This window comes from Indicator indicator, chromosome 9 (assembly GCF_027791375.1).
Source record: "Indicator indicator isolate 239-I01 chromosome 9, UM_Iind_1.1, whole genome shotgun sequence".
Lineage (NCBI taxonomy): Eukaryota > Metazoa > Chordata > Aves > Piciformes > Indicatoridae > Indicator > Indicator indicator.
This window is the reverse complement of record NC_072018.1, coordinates 5,591,490-5,606,643: the sequence shown is the minus strand read 5'-3', so window position 1 is coordinate 5,606,643 and position 15,154 is coordinate 5,591,490. Positions and strand designations below refer to the sequence as shown.

Genomic DNA, 15,154 nt, shown 5'->3' with positions numbered 1-15,154 from the left:
TTCACTTTGGTATGCAATGTAAACTGAAAGATTCACAGTGAAATAATGTATACCTCCTAATTAAAAAAAACAAAACCCCCAAACTCTCCAAACCACCCCTGTCTAAAACACTCCAAGCTAAACAAATCACCACACCTCCAGAAGAATATCTTTTTATGCAGAAATCCAGTTAGTTGCCTAGTAGGCATTTATCAGGGACTAAGACCACTGGAGGAAATCAGTATTACATAACTCAGATGTGTATTTCTGATATAAATCATGTTCAAAATATTTTGCATAAATAAGTTAAATTATGCATAATACTTGCATAATTCCATCCTTTTGTAAATGATGTTCCTGGAGTTAATTGAAGAGCATCGCACAGTGCCTTCATTTTAACCAGTGAAGCCTTCCAGGGCTGCATCTCTAGGTATCCCTTAACCTCAGCAAGGGGACAGGAGTGTGCTGGCACTTGGCTGTGGCTGCTCCCTTTTTGTGATTGCTTAAGAGGGCTGTTCAGGACAGAGTATCAGCCTGTATGAATACTATCAACCAGCTTAAGTCTGATTATTTAATTAGTTATATTAAGACAACTTGCTAAGCTTAGCAGGTCCAGATCCAGATCTAGCTTGTGTAGTTGTGTTAGTAGTTTCGAGGCGGGTTGTACCATGACTCCACAACATTCGCATCCTAAAAAACCACAAAGGGGCTTTGGAAAGCAGTTGGAGTTGGGCAATACAATTGTGCAACCCTGGCCTGCACATTTCAGGTGTAGGACATGTATGATGTCCATGGATAATGGATATTTGCCCAGTTTCCAAAATGCACATTGTGAAGCTTTGCCTTAGACCACCAATAATCCAGAGGATGGTTGTTTCTTCTAACAACCATTTTGGTGAAGTGTTTTGATTTCCCCCTAGGGCAGTGATGTTCCCCAGCCATCCTTTAAAGACTACCATAAAATGCTTGATGTCCAGTGCTGGTAAGACACAGGTGATGCTTGTCTTCAGCCAGATGCTCTGTCACTGTTTTAGTGAGATCCACCCACTCTGTGTGGTTCTTATCTAGATTTTTTTAAGAAGAGCAGGAAATTATTTGATGACTTAGCTATTTAAATCAATGCATGCTTACCAAAAAAACCCCCACACCCTTAAAGCAGCTGTGTCCAGCATCTGAGAGCTGTGTCATGGTTGTACCTTCAGAGCGTTTGAAAAGGCTCTAATTTCATCACAAGGGAGTCCTACTCTGCCACACCCAGAATTAAATTTGCAAAGAAAAAGAAGTGTAAAATGTTCATATCTGAATTCAGCTAGTGGGCTTTTCATTTCTGGCTAAACCGCTCTGAGCTAATTTCAAAGAAACTCTTGAGTTATGGAGTAACTTTATGCTCTGCAAAAAAAACTGTACTGGTGGGAAGTGTTGGCTTATGGCTTGAAGATTTTGTTGTTCTGGCATCAGTGAAAAAAAATTAATTAAACAAAGATCAATAATGTCTAGGTGATGCTGAAAAAAATGTATGAATTTGGAAGCAAGGTGAGTATTTTGAATGCAGAGGGTATCTGTGCAAATTATGGTTCCATCCAAAACTATCCCAAGCAAATGTGGTTTGGATAAATCCAGGCAGATGGGGCATCTGCCAACGTGTATTTGAAGATGTTATCCAGCCTTAGGTATATGTGAATATGCAAAATTGCATCCTTTTACTTAGAAGTCTACATACGTGCTTTAGTGCATTATGTCCTCAGTGAAGTATTTTAATAGCAAATAAGGCTTTATTTCTTTTGCTCTTGCTTTATTGCATTTGCTGCTCTACATTCAATCTGTACAGCATTGGCACAATGTAACTTGCATGCTAAGCTAGTGCATTAGCAGAAGAAATGGTAACTGTGTTCCAAGACCATAAAACTTTGAATTTGGTAGTTAAAGCCAGGATGAAAACAAAATAAAACAACAAACTAACAGTTTTTGCATTTCACACTGTTGTACAAAGCTAGAAAATAATAGCTTGTAAATGAAGCAAATTGAGTTCTGGAAGGTACTGAGATGAGGCAAAATTAATATGGTTCCCAAAATACCAGGGTTATTTTTTTTTTCCTTTGAGTTATCTTTCAGGTGAAAACAGAACTGTGAACAATTCAGAATAGCAATCTAAATAATAACGAAAAAAACCCGGATGATAATAAAGAATATGAAAGATACTTGGCACAATGTTTTAATATGGAGGATGTTGGCTGAATTAACTCTGCACATAGGTCTACATGGTGCTGAAAAAAATTCCACTCCTTGGCTCCACAATTAAATTTTGAACAGTACACTGAAGTAACATGGAATTAGAAAATGATTTGAGATAAATTTAATGTGGATTAATGTTGTTTTGACAAATGTGTTGAGTAAATTGCTCAATGGAGTAATCCGATTTGCCTATGTATGTAACTGTCTAATAGAAGGGATTTATGTGTGGTGCTAGAGAGCATTGGATGCTTTAACTGCAGTGCTATGGGAAGTAGAAGAGTGTTGAAGAGACGGGTGTGACATGGAGAGGAATAGGAATCTGTGTAAAGAGCCAAAAGAAAAAAACAGAATTGTTGAAATCAATCTTTCACTTGCCAAATTAACCTTAATATTATGCATGTTGCATAAAAGTTACTGCAGAACCTAAGGAAGAGCTTGCACGAATGGATGTGTCATTTTTTTTTCCATTGAGATCAAGTGCAGTAGGAAGACACCAGCTCAGCCTGTAAACTTGGCCTGTTTCTCCACAGAGGACAGGATTACTTGCCCAGGTTTTCATTCTCTCTGGTGGAAGTAAACCAGGAACAACTGGGCCAACCTGCTGAAATTGCTTTGGATTTGCATAATATTGCCTCACAGTGCATAAACTTCATATGAAAAGTCCTTGTATTTTCACATGGAAATGGTAACTTTTTTATAGCCCATATGACATTTGACTGGCATCACTTGGGATGCACAGTAGGCAGTTGAGGTGCCTCAGAAGAGGCCTGGGAGACTGCTCATTGAGTGTTACTTTGCCCTTTCCACATCATGAATTTGGAGTCAGCTAGAGGCTTTTAAATAAACAGCTTGAAAATCCAGCAAAACCTCTTGAATTTTGTTGTCAAAGAGCTGATGGCAAAGAAATAGTAATCTACTGCCAGTGACCAGCCATTAAATGTATCTCCAAGATAAGGGGTCCCTATATGCTAGTTTTGATGAAAATCAAGTCCATCTTCTCCATATGTGCTGGTTTTTCTCTCCTGCTTGCTGCTTGAGAAAGCTTTTGCACAAAACCATAACGAGGCTCTGTGTGCTTACTCTTGGCTTTCTCACCCTTTCCTAGATTTGTACCTGATGGGCAAATAGAGCAAAATAGTCTTGTTTTAGTGCATTACACTGAGCTGAGCATGTAGTTACTTAGCATTAACATGGCCCTTTCTATTACTTTTGGCATCATGCATCCAATCAATGCTCCATGTGAAGAAGACATTATTTGTTTAAGGTTGGTAGGGAAGCACAGTGCTGCTTCTCCATCTGGGACTCCATCACTCCTCAGGAACTGTAGGAGGAGGCATTTCTGAAGAAACAGTACCGTGGTAGAGGGGGGTTGGGGAGGAACTTCCCTGGGCACACCTGGAATATGAGGATGAAGAGCTGCATGTTGTTGGAAGTTTTCAGTTTGTGCAGTTAAGATGGATCCCTGGCAGGTGAATTGTTTGGAAGCTGACTGCTGAAATTATCAGTCTCGGTGTTTGCCACTGTTTTTTCTTGTCATCTTCCATCCTTTACAACCCTGAGGCCAAGCACTGCTGCAGTTCTCTTAAAATGGAATTGCATTTGGTATACATTCCTACTTGTCTAAGATATTGGCCCAAATGGTATTTTTCTTTTTATCTGCAGGTTTCTATTGAAAAAATTTTATTTCAGAGGATTTTAACTGCATGCCTTCTCTCCCTTTCATTGTTCACACACTTTGAACTTGTGAAAATGTGTTTTCCAAGTGATTAATAATAAAGAAACCCTGCAAGTGTAATAGTGTCAAACTGAACACAGAAAAAGGTGAAGCTCATGACCTACAAGGAGCAGCTTCTGAGTGGGTTTCCTATCAGCGCACTACAGAGGTGCAGCATTATTATTTTTTACTAATATATTTCAACTTTAGTCATCAATAAGACCAATATTTTTCATAGTTATGTATGAAAAAAGTGGGTATTTTATTTTAGCCCACCCACCCCCCTTTTTAATTTTTTTAAAAGCTCGATACACGTAGCATTGGATCAAGGCACACACAAGACTGGCCAAAGGGTGTATAAAGCACTTTGGTTTTAAGTTGAAGAAACAAATGATTAGGGCAACAAGTTGTGGCTTGGTGTTTAGACATGAAATCGTTCACAGTCCAGTAGGAAGGCAGAAAGAAACATGTTACCTTACAGATTTATTAGGGAATTTCTGGAAACTGTGACAGTAGTGGGCAGTATTCCTGACTGTAATGCCTGTATAGTGAGTATACCCTTTGAAATCGCTGTCTTCCCCAATTGTCTGCTTCCCTTAAAGTTTTTGAGACCTTGCTTGTATTACCCTTTCATACTTTCTCCATCTTTCTAGTTTTTCCTATGAAACTGCACTTTCAGCCCCTTTACAGTTCAAAGTAATTTCCACGTTGTTGTCTCTGTCCTTTCTGCCCTTGCCTCCTGAATGCCTGTGCCCATCCATCTCTGTTTTCTCTGTTAATAAGCAGACCACTGGCTTTAATAACCAGAAATCTCTCCCTAATCCCTATCTAGCCCCTCGTCTTGTAGAGCCTAGCACATCTTTTTAAATTTCTTGTTAGGAATTTCATTATGCTTTCTTCCAGGGATCAGGCTTTTTTTTTTTCCCTACACACGTCAAAAGCTTCAGTCTCATGCATGGCATTGATTTGATTGTTTTCTTTTAAATTGGATTTCACCATTGTTGAATGGACATATCCAGACAGCTGATATTGCCCATTACTACACGAATTTTTGTTTATTGAATATTGTTGTGGTTTACAGATTTAATAGACCCAACATTGGAAGTTCTGTCAGTTTTTGCAACCACTTCTTGATCTTCCTGATTTGCCAGGTTCAACATTGTTTTATTGATACCAAAGTGAAAAATGGCCTGTGCTTACACTTAAAAGGATCTCAGATGAATGTTCTGACTGCTCAACACGGCAAGAAAATTCACTTTCACAGTCAACAAGTCATCTTACTCAGTAGAACACAAAAGTTAAATGGTCTGTAACTTCAATATTAGCAAGGAAAATACAGTACAAATTACTAAAAAATACTAAAATATAGAATTGTGGTCAGGTATCCCCACTACATTAATCGCAGCAGTAGCCTGAAATTTGAAACTTTTAATAAAAAGTTCTTAAATATAAATTATATGGCAAATGTACAGTACATTGCTTTGTCAGTCTTTTAATCCAGTGTTTTGCAGTAGAACAGCAACTGTGAAGTCAGTCTTTTCTCATTTTCTTTAAAAAACAAAACAAAACCAAAAAAACCCAACAAAACCCAAACCAGTCTTTCATGTCCTTCAGTATCATGAATGTGAATGATCTGAATCTGGAATACCACTGTCTCTGTAGCTCCTGTTACTACTGCTTTCACTGTGGCTGTTCTTGTACAGGTTCATGCCGTTAGGTGGGAAAATGGTGTGTATTACAAATTCCTCCTTGGACACTTGATCGTTGGTAATTGGTATCATCTGGAACGACGTCTCCCTGATTTCTAGGATGGAGTTATCCTTCTTGGTTCCCGCTTCGGCATAGTCGTCTTTTCTCCGGCGTCCTTTGCTGTAGGCGCAGTTCCGGGAGAACAGGGACCCATTTCTGTGGACATACCAGCAGACCAGGGCCAGCAGCGCTATGGCCACCAGTGCCACCGCACCGCCGATGATAGCGGCCAAGGGCAAGCTGGAATTTTTGTAAGGTTCTTTCTCCTGCTCCCGATTGAGGGTGGTGGTAGGGTTGTACATCTTAAGAGGTGCTGTCTCAGTCTCGATGCACTCGGGTGTTTCATCGGAGAGATAGATGTTGCTGGTTTCCATGGGAACCATGCATACACGGTACGGCGATTCAGGTTCGAGAGCTGTGAGCAAATAGTCATTTCTGTCACCTGTAACTATTGTTTCAGTTATAGATCCAAAGGCAGGGCTGTGACCCATCTTGAGCCAGCTCAGTCTTAAAGCAGTCATTGGTAGTGCAACTTTCCAGGAGATGTGAATAGTCTCCGTGCTTACGGATTTCACGAATATTGTAATGATTTTGCGTACCGGGCTTGCTGTGGTTCTGTAGTTTTTATTTAGGTTAGGAGTCTTGATGTCTGGTTGTTTGGTTACAGAAACCGGCCAGTGTCCCTGGGCTGGGTATAATGTGTTTGGTACCGCAGTAGTGATCTGTATGGTGCTTATCATGCCATCGTCCTTACAATCAAATAGTTCTGCATTGAGGTCTTTGATAGCCATTCCACGTACTTTTTCTGGTGCCTGACACATCAGTCCACGTACGTTAACTTTTAAAGGCAATGACTGTAACCAGTCGCGTACCCATTTCATTTTGCACCCACAGTGCCAAGGGTTGTTGCGAAGAAAAAGTTGAGTTATGTTGTCCAGATCATCAAAGACACCCTGAGGTAAATTGCTAATGTTGTTATTGGACATATCTAGTCGATACAACTGCCTTAAGTAAGAGAAAGCATTGGGTGGCACACGGTTGATGTGGTTTTCTTGAAGATAGAGCTTTCTTAGGTTTGTTCCTGGCAAGTTTACTGGTGCTGCTGTGAGCGAATTGCGGACCAATGACAGTTCTGTAAGATTGACGAGATTCGTGAAGACTTTGTCTCCTAATCCATGATTATTTAGAAGATTTCCATCTAAAACAAGGCGTTTTAGATTTGTAAGGTCTTGAAGGGACAGCTCTGAAATCGTGGAAATACGATTATCATCCAAGCGTAGCTCTTCTATCGTTTTAGGCAAACCCCAGGGAATGGTGCTAAGGTGATTTCGAGAGAGAAAAAGAAGTCTGAGATAGATGTTGTCCCGGAAAGCTCCATCCTCAATGCTAACAGCGGAAACAGAATTATCATCCAAATGCAGTTCTTCCAGATAAGGAATTTGTGAAAGTGAATCATAAGTAATGGTCCTTATATTATTCTCCTGCAAATGCAGTTCCTTAACATACTTAGGGAGGTTAGTGGGGAATTCATCTAGGCTGTTGTGGTATAAATATATTCTTTCCACCCTAAGCAAGTTCTTCAGTTCTGAAGGAATCCCAGCATTATTTATTTGATTGTTCTGAAGGAAGAGGGTAGTAGCATCCTCTGGGATTCCTGTAGGAATAGACGTCAAATCGCGATCATTACAGTATATGAAACCCACATCACAGCGACAAACTGAAGGGCATGGTTTGGCACTAACAGAAAAAGGTGCCATGTCAAGTAACAGCCCTATTTTAGTCCAAACTAGGAAGATGCTCCAGGTTACACTAATCATGGTCAGGAATGATGAGATTTGTATCTGATCTTCAACAATCTAAAAAAACCAAACAAACAAAATTATCCAGATCATCAGTGAAGAAACTACAATGAAAATTCAACTTCAACAGTACAGAAAACATCTGAAACATACATACTAAACTAACATTCAAGATCATCAACACATTTCACTTTCTCTTACATCAATAATTGTACTACTTCTTGTACTAAATCAATTAAGTTAATAGGTTATCAAGTATGCCTGATCCGTGAATTGTTTTGCCTAAGAAAAGTTTTTCTAAGGATTTTTTCACGTTTCATGTGTAGAGACAATCTGTGTTCACAGATACCAGATTGAGGACAGAGCTGAAGCCACACAAGAGTTCAAGTAAATCATTCTATATCTGCAACATAAGAAGTAATTCCTAAGCCAGCTAACTACCCCAGAAGCCCTTAAGTGAACTGTAAACCCCTTAACAAACCTACAAGTTTAGCAGTAGCTATTTTGGAGGTTCAAAACAGTACTAACAGCAAGGCATAAAATACAGATAAAAGAGCAAGGACCAACCAAACTACTTTTTTTTCCCCCCAAGGTTTTCAGGGTTCTCAACATCACATTGTGTATGATACAAATATTGCAGGCTACTTCTCTTGGGTTTTGTGCTGAGATGTTTACAAAGGTGACTGTTAAAACTGGTAGTTAAGTAACAACCTGACGTAGCTGGTAGAGCCACAGCTTTCTAGTTGACTGGATAAAATGTTTCATTACATGCTTAATTTCATGTTCAAATATTTGTCATTCTCAAAAGTCATCTTTCTAAGCAGTACACTAATAAGAGACCATTGGGCAGGTTTAACCACATTTCCCATCTTACTAGTTCAAACTGTGCAAGGTAGGATTAATATAAATTAACTCTTAAGACTGAAATTGTACTTTGCATTGGTAGTGTGTTTGTACACTAAGCTCAGGTAATTAGCATTTTTATAGCTTTTAAGACAACATAATTCAATTACCATTGTAATTAGGGTTGTGAGAACTTCTGCAAGATGACCTATGCATTAAGCAGTGTCATGACCTTTTTGTCTTGTGGGTTCATATATTAATTGAACTTTATACTCTGAGGCATGGAAAGGAAAATAAATTAATATTGATCCTACCGTATTCAAAGGTACAAGTAAATTTTGTGCTTGAGGATATCCAGCAAAGGAATGTCTTTCCTGCGAGGCACTCTTATGGTTTACTCCATGGAGCTGTTTTTTTCTCGACTGTGTTTACTCAGATGGTCCTTCTCAGTGCTGTGTGTTTCCTGTCTCCTGGCACGATACTCAATGAGCATTCCAACCAAGATTTATCATGGTATATAAGCACACCAGGCCAGGCCACAAAAAAACTTCAGCTTCCCTCTTATTTTTGTCCTCATGTAAAGTCTGTGAATGAAGAGCTTCTTTTGTTTGGTTTAATGCCTTTAGCAGGAATTACTTTCTTTGTAACTCTTACAAGCTGTTCTGTGCAGCGTAGTAGTCAGAGGTGGTAACTTCAGCGCCGCATGATGGAAACCATTCATTATGCTGAGACCTGAAGGATGGTAGCCTCTTCAGGAGGTCAGGAACGGGGCTGCTTTTTCCTGTCCAGAATTATCCAAGTATAAACGTTGTACAGTAGCTACATCCTGATACATCCATGCCTCTCTGAGAGAGCCATTTCCCAACTCTCACTTTTTAACACTCCTTCCAAATTTGTAATGCAGGAAAGAATTCCTCCTGCGCTGCAAGAACAGAACTTACTCTAGCGTAGAAAAGTTAGGCAAGTCAGATGGTTTTCTTCATTAAAAAAGCCACAAAATTGTAATTGCCTTCCCCGAAAACTCCCCTTTTAAAGCTGTCCTTGAACTCTTAATTTCCTGCAAAAGTAAAAACAAGCAAAAAAATTGGAGTTAATAACAGCTGGTGGACACTGGTATTCAGAGCTGTGTTGCTATGCATCGTGTTGCATCAATCACACTGTTTATTGTGTACATAACCCGCACACCTTGTTTTCCCAAAGTATTGGTATTTCAGCAAAATACAGAGCTCTTTAAGAAAATGTTTTGCTGTTTAGTCTTATGTTGCTGAAGTTTTGTTGCAGCTGTATTTTCCTTTCTTTCAGTAGAAAACTAAGTCATCCTGAATTGACAGACAACAACAAAGTATTTGTAACTGATGTTTCCCACCTGAGGACAAATGCTGTTCCTGCCTCCTTGGAGGAGGCCAAAATGGGTGCTTATTTTGTGGTGTTGCTGAACTGAGGTAGATTCTGATCCTCAGATTGGTTTTAAATGTAAAAGGTGATTATTACCCTTCAGAAATTACTGGATAAAAGGGGAAACAGCATTGCTAAAATATTGCATTAATATATTGTATTTGCAACATACTGATTCTGAGTTGGGGACTAGCTAGGCACCTTTGTCAGCTCTTTCACAACAGGTACATATGTGGGGTTTGTTCATGTAGTCTTAACTTTTAAGTTGTTGTATTTGTCACTTTGTGCAGTAGAATTGGTGCTTAGGTTAACGTTTCATCTCATTTTTTTGCAATTAAAAAAAATAATTCAGTCTTAGCTGACATTTCTTGAGGAATTCAAATTATTTGGTTATTTTTGAATGGTATTTTAACTCGGGCTACTTCGTATCACTGCTGCAGGAAATATTTGGTGAGATGCTGAAGTTTATGCTTCCTTCCTCCCCTCTTTTAATAGTAATCTGTTAAATCTGAAATTTAAAAAATCCTGAATGTTTACTTGCTTTTCCTTTTTTTTGTGACTGCATGTTATCCAAAGAACTGAGCCTACTCCTCCGAACTGAAACGCCAGCAAGGAACAGCATGCTGAGTAATGCTTGCTTAGCTGCCTTCCAATCAGTTTAACTTCTGGTCCTTCATACAGTATTAGACCTAGAACAGTCTCTCTTTTAAAACTCCATCTTCTGCAATTTGAAGCAGGCTCATCTTGAAGCAGATCAGTAAATTTTGACTGCAACAGGAAATTTGCACGGATAGAAAATTACTGACATAAATACAAATTATGCTGCTCTTTTTCACAGAAAGGGATTGATAATTAAAAATAAGTAAATTTAAAAAGCTCCTACTCCTTTAGAGATGGTGTGACTGCCTAGTAAGGGAATGGTAAAGACTCTTCTCTCCTGATGCTGCTTTCATGCTCATCTGAGCATTGGTTTTGCAGTTGTGTAATGAAAATAGTAACTTAAAATGAGAGACCCCCACTGTGACAAAAGTAAGTGTTTTAACCTACACTTTAGCTATGGCAAAACCCCCTCACTCTATGTGGCTGGTTTGAGACTATAAACGAATGCATACTTGTTGGTAATTTACATAACTGGGTAAATTATGCCATCATTACCAAATGGAACAAAAAGGTTCCATACTCTTGCATTTTTCTTTGTCTTTCTTACTGAAGTGTTTGGGGAAAGAAGTCCAGGCTTTCCTGAAACTTCTCAAGAAACAAATTGCTTCACAGCTGTAGAAAAAAAAAAGGTATCTCTTAGGAATTAATGTGTAATTGTGATATAGGGTATTTTCTGGAAGTATGTTGTGAAGTAATAATAGAAATTCCTTAAATAGGCCTTTGAAGGCTACAGTAACGTGGAAGTACTTAAAAAACAACCCCATATATTTTCTTCAGAACTTTTAGAGCTGTGAAAAACATTAAGAAAGACAAAGATTATGGTATGCATACATTACATATGAGAAAGTCCATTTGTTAGTTCTACCTTTCTAGCATATAAACTATTTCCTCTTTGCTCCATTTGATAGTCATCCCTTCATTGATTGCCTCTGTTACAATGGCAGTGTAGGATTAAAATGAAAGCACTAAAGCTCATTAAGTTCTTGGAATTTTTTTTCATCCCTCCTCTCAAAATTACATGAAAACAAGAGAAAGAAAAATAAAAGCAGGTTTCTTCGGAGAAGATGACAGTGTTTCAAAAATGTGGATTAAGACTATACCCCCCACTCCCTTTTCTAAACTTAGAATAGTCTTCCTCAGGTTTTGATTGTTTGATATCTCACACTTCCCTTTTTTATCTCAGGACATAGCTGAAAACAATGTTTTTGCATATCAAAGGCTCCAGTGATCTGTCTACAGAGAAGAAGGGAATCCTGCTGCCATGCTCCAACTTTCCCCTTCTTGAGCTGTCTCTAAATATTCCCCGACATCAAGTCATTATAGCTGATCTGGCAGGATGAAAAGAAAAGTGACCCCCACTGGTACAGACACTGTGTCCAGGTTTCTGCAACACCACATTGGGAGGCTTCATGGACACATGGTTTTGAAAGAAGCCATTACTTTTGAACAGAGCAGATTTCAGAAAGTGTGTGCTGAAATTCATGCTTTAAAAATGCAAAAATTATTTTTTTTTTTTGGTAACAAAAGTAGCAGAGCAACTGAACAGCAGCTTTTTTGCTTATCTGTGTGCCAAGTTGAATGTTTTCATGAACTTTGCTGAACTGCATGCTTAAATTACTTTTCCTGGGACATTGTGTAAGCAAGTGTATTACTACAGATAGTGGTAATGCGTGAGCCTCACGTGTGCACTTATCGCTGTGGTACAGCTAAGCAAGGGGATATTTAATTTTAAAAAGTTCAAAGCAATTTGCACTATACAAGAAAAATGTACTGAAGAAGAACATTGTATTTACTACAAGGAATAGAGTCCAGCTGCACTCCTTGGCCTATAGGCAGGCAACAGCAAAAAAACCCCAAACAAATAAACAACCCAACAATCCCGCCCCCCCCTCCTCCCCTCCAAAACATAGCTTTGTTATATTTGAAAAGCTGGGAGTTGTTACAGAAAACAGTGCCTAAGAGATTTTTTTATTTTTCTTCCAAGCTCTGATAAAACATGAATAAAATCAAGACCTGCCTCACTTGAGGTCACACAAGGCTTATTTAAATTTCTAATCTATCTCTGTGTTCTCCGGCAGGAACTCGGGTACTTCAGTAGCTTCTTTCTAACCATCAAAGTAACAGGGGGAAGGGAAACAGCCTGGTATTTTTAGCTTATAAATGATAAGAGTATAATTTAAAGTTAACATTAGAATATACATGTTTGATAACCCTAACAATTCTGCTTTATCAGTGTGCTTACATTCCAGAATTACCTCCACATTTGCTTATAATCTGGAATGTATCAGGAACAACAAAAAAAGTGCTTATCATCATTGAAAATACTCATGAAGTCTATCTAGTGCCTGTAGTGACAGTTTACAGAGGTCATGCTGCTTCTTAAATAGCTTCACCGACTTTGCTTTTTCAAAAGAAAACGTTCCCCAGTGTTAATCTACACTTAAAACAATGGCCAATACTTTGTTGTCTTCAAGTGTATTGCTGGGGGTTTAGTTGATAGTGACAACAAAATGCTTTCTAAGCACCCTGTCTAGGAGCTTTGCAATTTCCACGATCATCATATTTCAGGAAGGTGCCCCAGTCTTTTGTTTGGTGCTAGGCAAGCAGAAGGTCCTCTAGCTGTCTTTCCAAGGGGTAAGGAATGCAAAGAGGTTTAAGTGAGAGTGAGCCCTTTAGCCAAACTGTGTCTCTGGGTCTTGGTAAAATTTGTTTTCTTTTTTTCTTCTGTTGGATAATGTTTTATTTACTTGTAGAAAACTTGGTTCCCCTCCTCTTATGTAGTAGTTGAATACAGTATCACTTTTGTCTTCCTAGTTCTAACTCAAACGTCTTTTTAAAAAAAATGCAAATTTTGATGTGATCTTCCCTCAAGTGCAAGTGAATCTGAGTTAGAAATGGATTCTGATTAAAAGCTTCACTCCGTGCTTAAGATGGGCCAAACCAGTATTGGCTGTAGAGGATGGAAATGAACTAAGAGTTGTTCTCTTCTGAAGTTTACTTTTTAAACATTTCCTGGTTTTGAAGCTGGGAGCTTGAAAATATTCAGACTATTATGCTATTCCTACTCACTCTCTTGTTTTGACTACTTTGCTTCTGTAAAGGTTGTGTGTTAAAAAAGCACTTTGAGGGGGAGTGTTTTGCAATGGGCTTTTTGTTTGGTGTTTCAGTGCTCTTTGAGTTTAGCCAGTTTTGAGAGCTGCTGCTGAGGGTAACTTGCCCCGTGCTTAAAAGAATAGAGAACAAATGCTGCCATTGTTTCAAGGTAAAGATCTATTTTTTTTTATCTCCTCTTGACAAGTTTAGGAGGAGTTATACCTGATGAGGGTTTCTGGCACAAAACACTAAGCATGTAAAAATATTACTGAAACACTGGATAAAGTTTCAGTAGTTTTGTTTCTTTCCCTTTGAAAACAGTTGCTCGCTCATCTTCCAGTTACTAAATTTGCTTCACAAAGAATAAGACTTTGGCCCAAATGAAACCAAACTGTTAAGATTGCTTGAGTTCTTACAGCCCCTGAAGGAAAAAAAAAGGGGAAACAATATCTCTACTCAGCGCTTTTTGAGACGCCTGCTCTGAGTGATATTTAGTCACTTATTAAAAATAAATGTAAGCAATCACATATTAATTCTTCCCTGCATTCCAGTGCTTTGAAGTGATTAAGGAAAAAAACTTGAGCAGTAACTAGCCATTAGCATCCATGATTTCTGCTAGAAGGAGACAAAGATGGCCATCTACCAACAGAAGCCACTTCAAATAATTGCCATGCAAAGTTTGCAAACTCCAGCAATTGCTTTGATTAGTCACCATTGCCTTACGTAGCATCTCTCAACTTCTAGCTATTGGTTGCAAAGAAAAAAGGGTAAAAAAGGAAGAAAAAAAACCCGAAACCATAACCAACCCAGAAACCATCTTTATTTTGGTCTTGCTGTAAAATGTACAAGACGCTTTGTTTCTGGAGATTAAAGCTTGCTGTGTGTTTACTACAGAGTTTTTTTGCCCACTGGGGGGTGGTACACGCTACAAAAACTCTACTTTTAAGAGCCACAAGTCAGATGGTTTTTGCTGCTGTCCAGTTTTCTCTGCTTTAATTACAACAAAGTCTCCTGTTGAGAAAAACAGGCAGCCTCTAAAGGAGGGAATAAAAAAAAGAAATAAGTGGTAATAGCAAAAAAACATACAAATCACTCTTTCAGAGAATCTTATTTCCTGTGCTGATTGTATGAACTGCACCATTTATCTGGTGGTTCTTCAGTTAAAATCAAATGGTATTGATGTCCAAAAAAACCCAACCAAAACCCCAAACCAACAAACAAACAAAAAACCCCAAACAAACAAAAAAGGAGACTTAGCATTTTAAATACAGGGCAAGGATTGTCATTGTTTCTGGTACACAGGAAAAGCATAGAAGGCAGAAAAAAATTACATCTTTTAGAAGTGATTAAATGTGGATTGAAAACTAGCAAAGCCCGACAGCAGCATGAATAAAAGGATTAGAGTAACCTCAGTATATTTTAAGATAATTGGCATGCTATAAACCCAGGTATACCTTTTGTTTATGAAATATTTGAAAACCCATCTTAAACTGGGCTGTATTGTATGAAATTGGGATAAATTAAAGGAAACTTGAGGGTGAGTGGGTTCTGAGGGAGGGAGGGAAGGGAAGGGCACAGAAGCCCCTCATGTATGACCTAATGTGTGGCATATAATTGACAAGGAAAACATACAGATCTTCATGCTTTATAGCAAATCATTCTTTTCTTGGTACACTTGAATTGACAAATG

The 15,154-nt window shown here is 38.5% G+C and overlaps 2 protein-coding genes across 2 annotated transcripts in view; one reads left to right on the top strand and one right to left on the bottom strand.

Annotated features, from left to right (window-relative positions):
• MACROD2 (mono-ADP ribosylhydrolase 2) overlaps positions 1–15,154 on the top strand; it is a 939,837-nt gene that overhangs the window by 107,096 nt on the left and 817,587 nt on the right. The window lies entirely within an intron of this gene.
• On the bottom strand, positions 5,542–7,491 carry FLRT3 (fibronectin leucine rich transmembrane protein 3). Its single transcript, XM_054383562.1, has one exon. The coding sequence runs from the start codon at positions 7,489–7,491 to the stop codon at positions 5,542–5,544; it is 1,950 nt and encodes a 649-aa protein (XP_054239537.1).

Excerpts from the sequence above, each read along its gene's own strand:
- FLRT3 (XM_054383562.1), bottom strand. The coding sequence starts at position 7,491 with ATGATTAGTGTAACCTGGAGCATCTTCCTAGTTTGGACTAAAATAGGG.